We start from the raw sequence: 6,421 nt of genomic DNA, 5'->3' as shown, positions 1-6,421 counted from the left end.
TTTTAGAAACATGTTAAGTAAGGGCTGTGTTTTGTGTTGGTTTACCCTGGTGTGACGTTTTGATAAACGTGTAAATCTCTCAAGGACAAGGTGATTTTCATCAATATATTTGTCTGTATTTAGCCTCCCCAAAAAGGAAACGTTAATGTGGCTATGACACATGCCATGACAAGACTTCTGAATCAAGATAAATGTAAGAATCTCTGGATCACAGGAAGCAATTGAGGGGAGGATGGCTCATAATAATGGCTGGAATGGAGTAAATGGAATGGCATCAAACATGGAAAACATTTGTTTGATGTGTTGGATACCATTCCAATAATGCCATTCCAGGCATTACTATGAGCATGTCATCCCCAATTAAGGTGCCACCAGCTGCCTGTGCTCTGGATTACCTATCTAATGTTAACTAAATGTAGTAATAAATTGGCTACATTTCTTCAAATTGACAATTCTGTGAACCTTGTGCAAATTTTAAATTGACACAATACCTGTTAGCAAAGGTGTCAGCAAGAGATGGTTTTCAGGAGCTTGCAGGGATTTGTTGTTTTGCATGATACCTACTTTGATGCTAATTAGCATTTTCAAAATCTGAGAGTAAATAGATTTGAATATTAATAGTCACCTTGTTTGAGAGAGATTTACATGGTTATCAAAACATCACACCAGGGTAAGCCTACACAAAACACAGACCTTATTTTAAGTGTTTCTAAAATCCCCTATGGGGAAAATGAATAGTGGAAAAACGATTGGAACCTTTTCCCTGTTTGACCGCTAGGTTTTTATAGGTATTATGACACCTCCACTGTTGGGCTCTATGGAGGACTTCTCCTTCTGGTGACTGCCAATATGGCCGAACCATGGCTTTAAAGCCTCTGTGGCCAATACAAAGCTTCAGCAATCCAGGGTTTATATACATCATTGGTGCCTACACACAGTATCAAGCACTGTCTGGGACATCAGTGCATCTGACATCTCACTGTACATAGCCTTTTGGTCTTGTCTGCATAGCTACACTAATTAATTCAACTCCTAGTTATATGACCAATTTAATTATGGCAGTAACCAGTTGCCTTCTCTACGGAGTAGACAAAACAGGGTGGACGTGCCCCGTTAAGAGAAATTACAGTGATTTGAATACAGCGGATTCAAAATCACAATAGTAGTGATTAGTTATGATTCGTCAAGCAGTCTCGTTTCACCCAACGGCTTATTACAGCTGTCATGGGACTGAGACTTTGAAAAGCGTTCTTTAAACAATGTAGTACATTTGTTGAATTCTAGACACACAAGATGTTTTCTTGGTACATTTGAAACGAGGTCTAGTTGTGGCCGCAACAGGACGACTCTTGGCAGAATGCATTGCTTGACTGCCTTGATGATAATCACAATATCGTTCGTGAACTGCAGCACCCCAAACGATTCGTTCTTAAATTGGAGTTTGATGAGCAGAGTATGTTTTGGTTCTACATCATAACAAATTAATTGCATTCATTATTGCACATAAATTAATTGCATTCATTATTGCACTATGGGTCAATTATCAGTTCTAAACACGTATTTTCATTTTCTATGCTGTCTGCTAGACAGTTGATCGGTGCGTGTATTAACCCTGCTAGAATTCATTGAGGCCAGCAGGTCAAATAAACGACTAAAATGAACGAGTCACTCGGAAAATAGAATTATGACTCAAGTCAGTAAAAAGAGTCGTTCAAAAAAGAACGAATCGTTCGCGAGCTGCACATCACCACACAGTAGCCTGGCTACCTGTCAGTAACATATAGCACATCAGAACAGCAGCAGGCACTCGCATCACAACAACACGGTCGTTGGCAGAGGAATGGGGGGTAGCTAGGTAGTTAGATTTCCGAGAATAAGGAAAAGCTCACTACAATCAAGATGGTGTCGTGGATTATCTCCAGGATGGTAGTGTGAGTATGGACTCGACAGCGTCAGTTTGTTGTATTCGCTCTACTGCTATACTAACTACTGCTGTCATGGCTTGTGTCCAGATCGTGCGCGGCCAGTTATCTTGATAGCCAGATTGACAGGGACCCTGCTAATTTGCTTGCAATTGAATTGTCGTTGTTGGTTTATAGCCCATGGTGCTGAAATGGGTGTGTTGACCACTGGTGTTTCACAAAGACAGTTTTGTAGGCAAAGAGCAACACCGTTACCAGTGCGAACGCTGGCTAGCTAGGTATTTAGCTCAAATGATAACGCTGCTAGTCAAGTGAAGGTGGAATTAATTAGCTAGCTAACACGCTCGCTTAGGCCATCCACTGAAGCCAATTTGTCAATTCATATAGTGGTTGTTATTGTAAGTCAGTAAAACAAAATGCTCTAGTCTTGAATATAATATCACGCACGGTGTATAGTGCATTTTTAGTAATGTTTGCGTGATGATCATCAAAACATATGTCAGAAACTGCATTGCTAGCATGACACTGATATCCAGAGAAATCATCGATGCTCTTCCATTCCCACTGCGTGTCACCTGGACCGGTAACGTCAAGATCTTGCCTGATTCTCGTGATGTTCTTTATGAAGCGTGTCGATAAGGGGTGAGACCCAAGAGGGAGGCACAGATGTAATTTGATGTTGTAATGAGCCAGCTAGGATAGGCCTACCTGTACCCTGACAGCTAGATTAGTCAACAGCTGTTTATACAGTTGAGTCATACACACACAGTCATTACCCTACAAACCCCCAGAATATATCTCGCTGTTATCAGCTCTTTGTGTTTGTTAGTCAGTGTTCTATTCAGGTGGTAGGATTTGTGTGGGCAGTTTCTGTCAAACAATGTTTTGTTTTCATCATGTCATCAGTAGCAATTGTCATCTTGGCATAAAATGAGAGCCACAACTTTAATAGTTAACTAAATCTCAGATGTAAAGATCGGAGCCTGCCTTCTATTTTTTAAGTGCACCGGTTGTGCTGAATAGATGTCAGTGATGTAGCTGATTTTGCATTGGATTACGTAACCAATAACATCTGAGCCAACCATTACTTTAGTGTAGAGGGTTTAATGCTCATTGTGTGGCAGGTAATCATGTGTTCGAGACCAAACAAACATGATTGAATGGTCCTGTAAACAAGATGATGCTTATCCCAGGGATTGGCCAACCCTGTCTTTATCTTTGTGTACAAGTATGAAAGTCACTGTCATACTCATTCTCACTCGGTATATATGTTAGCATAAACTCTGTGTTGCTGGGCTTGTAAAAACTGAATTGGACACTACAAGCCAAAATGCCCAACAACAGATGGTTATACATTTCCACTTAATCTGCGTGTATAATTACAGTCGATAGGTATAATCACAGAAGAGTTGGGAATCTGAGCCTGCTCAGTGCTTGGTAGCCATTTCTTCTGTGTCTCCTTGAGTGCATTGAACAGCATGGAGTTGAGATATGGGACAGAGCAGAGAGGAGTCTGGGAGTGAGACAGACATTGGGTGCCTGCTGTGGGAGTCTGAACCTTGCCTCTGGCCTGCCACGCGTCTCCTCTTACTGGACAGCTACAGTGCAGAGTAGAGCAAAGCAGCCCTGGCAGCATGACTGGGCAAATCACAGACCTATAAAGACCCAGACAGACGCACAGACTCTGTGCACATGAGAAACTCAGATGGAACAAGGGAAACCCATAGCGGGAAATATTTCCAAGCCCGAGAGGTGAGAAAATGTGGACCGAAAGGGGGAATACATGAACCTAGAGTGGTAGAAATGCCCATAGCCTTCACATGGTTGTGTGGCAGATGGGCAGAAAGGTAGCAGGCGTGGTCCTCCCAGCTCCCCCCTCCCTCAGCATTCAGTTTCCTGTCACATCAGCAGTAATTGCCATGCAGCCGGGCTGACAGGACAGAGTGCAATGTGTGTGTGACTGTGGCTTTTATTACCATGTGTGTTGCAGCCAGATTCACATACAATGACCTGCCGTTATCCTTGTGTGTTTGGTCCATCTATCAGTAGCAGAAGCGTTTTCCATTCTTTTTCAATCTTCTGCTTCCTGAACTGATTATATGTTCCAACAAACCACTGCCCTTTGTCTAAATCTAACCATCTGTTATTGCAATAGAGCGGGTCAGGTGCCCTAACTAGGCTAACCTAGAGTGATATTTTGAGAACTGCCCAGAATATGGCCTACTTTCCCTCAAAGCAACCTATTTATGTAGACTCTGAGATCATGGGTTTTAGACTGGAATCAGGTGTTAGGCCACATTTTACTGGATACATATTGAAACAGAGGGAAACATTTGGTCAGTGTTACTACCCTGAGGTCATGTAGCCAGGGTGATGTTGTTTACTGTACCTTAACCCCGAACCTCTGACCCATTCCTCTCTGACTTTCCTCTTTCTTCAGCCTGGCCTTCGGGACCCTCTACCCGGCCTACTCCTCATACAAGGCCGTCAAGACAAAGAATGTGAAGGAATATGTGAGTTTTGTACTTGAATACTGTAACTCTATTGTAACTCTAGTATGTCTTTACAACATCTTCAGTGATGGGCTAAATATTTGAAGTCTCTTGTAGTTATTTCATATATTCATATTGAGATTATACAATGGACAAAGTTATGATGGTTTTAAAATGGCTTTCACCCTCTCTAATGCGCTGCAGCCGGTTTCCATTGTTTCTGAGGATGAGAGAGCAGTTTAAACAAGTTTAAACAGTATCTGTTTAAAATGGGAGCCTCCCAGCTTACCTCATTCATGTTAGGGAGCAGAGGGAGGAGAAAGGAGGGGTGGTAGAGGAGGAGGAGTGGAACTCTGTGTTCTGGCCCTCTGCCTAGCTCCGCCAAGCTCTCTCGTCTCCTGAGCCTTCTCCTCCCTCTGGTTGCTATGGAACCCCCCCCCTCAATATTTGAGCTGGGGGCTGGGGCACATGCAGATAGAGAGAGGAAGGGATAGATCGAGAGGGAGAAGAGATGCAGAGGACATTTTTTTCCCCCTCCCATCTCTTCTTTTTCCCTCGCTATTCTTTTCTGTAATGATTTAACAGTAGAAATACCTATTTATATAACATCACATGTTTGACCTGTGCTGTGTACCTACAATGCATTCGGAAAGTATTTAAACCCCTTGACTTTAACCACATTTTGTTACAGCCTTATTCTAAAATAGATTAAATAAAAACATTTCCTCATCAATCTACACACAATACCCCATAATGACAAAGCGAAAACAGGTTTTTGTAATGTTTGCAAATGTATAATAAAACACAAGTATTCAGACCCTTTGCTATGAGACTTGAAATTGAGCTCAGGTGCATCTTGTTTCCATGGATCATCCTTGAGATGTTTCGACAACTTGAATGGAGTCCACCTGTGGTAAATTCAATTGATTGGACATGATTTGGAAAGGCACACCTGTCTATATAAGGTCCAACAGTTGAAAGTGCATGTCAGAGCAGAAACCAAGCAATGAGATCAAAGGAATTGTCTGTAGAGCTCCGAGACAGGATTGTGACGAGGCACAGATCTGGTGAAGTGTACCAAAAAATGTCTGCAGCATTGAAGGTCCCCAAGAACAGTGACCTCCATCATTCATAAATGGAAGAAGTTTGGAACCACCAAGACTCTTCCTAGAGCTGGCCGCCCGGCCAAACTGTACATTCAGGGGAGGAGGGCCTTGGTTTGGGAGGTGACCAAGAACCCGATGGTCAATCTGACAGAGCTCCAGAGTTCTTCTGTGGAGATGGGGAGAACTTTCCAAAAGGACAACCATCTCTGCAGCACTCCACCAATCAGACCTTTATGGTAGTGGCCAGACGGAAGCCACTCCTCAGGATTAGGGTTGCAAAGGGTAGGAAACTTTCCGGAAATTTTCCATGGGAAGTTAAGCCTGGGACTTTGTGGAATTTTGCTTAAATTCATCAAAAACGTTAGCTTATAAAAAAGTTAATCTTTTTTTGTGGGATACACATAAGGCAATTCTAGGTCTTGTGGCATATTTTGGTTTAACTATCCACAATTCAATGGAATTTCAACCCTCTGCATGCACAGTGCATTCTTCCATCACATGTACAGCTCTCAAGATCTTGCACACTGATGAGATGCTTTTGAGCCAACACTACTACACTGTCTGAGCCAAGGTAAGTTTTTATTTTTTTATTACAATACTCGGTGGGGTGAATATATTTTATAGGACATGCATGATTTTTTGTTAACTAGTAAATCGTAGCCTACAGCAAAGTGTGTTTAAATCATTTCTAACTTGTTAACAACTTCTGCTAGTTAGTTTTTGCAACCAGGGTGGTTTTAGCTTACTTGAGCCTGCTAACTGAGTGTTAATTCACCTGTTTCCATATGTTTCATTTGAAAACATTTCTCTTACAAAGGAATTGTTTAGTCTAACTGCTTAACTATTTATCTGTACATGGAATTGTATTATTACTTTTTACTCATTTGTTTCTATTCTTTAC

The 6,421-nt window shown here is 41.9% G+C and overlaps 1 protein-coding gene across 1 annotated transcript in view; it reads left to right on the top strand.

The window, feature by feature from the left end:
• Positions 1-1,759: 1,759 nt before the first annotated feature.
• Positions 1,760-6,421, top strand: part of LOC135545180 (receptor expression-enhancing protein 2-like) — a 30,376-nt gene continuing 25,714 nt past the window's right edge. Inside the window, exons 1-2 of the mRNA XM_064972810.1 lie at positions 1,760-1,931; positions 4,363-4,435. Of these exons, the coding sequence (XP_064828882.1) occupies positions 1,900-1,931; positions 4,363-4,435 (105 nt within the window). The 5' untranslated portion in view covers positions 1,760-1,899. The remainder of the gene's footprint in view (positions 1,932-4,362; positions 4,436-6,421) is intronic.

This window comes from Oncorhynchus masou, chromosome 9 (genome assembly GCF_036934945.1).
Source record: "Oncorhynchus masou masou isolate Uvic2021 chromosome 9, UVic_Omas_1.1, whole genome shotgun sequence".
Classification (NCBI taxonomy): Eukaryota; Metazoa; Chordata; class Actinopteri; order Salmoniformes; family Salmonidae; genus Oncorhynchus; species Oncorhynchus masou.
Note: the sequence above shows the minus strand (reverse complement) of the source record. Positions and strands in the feature narration are given on the sequence as shown.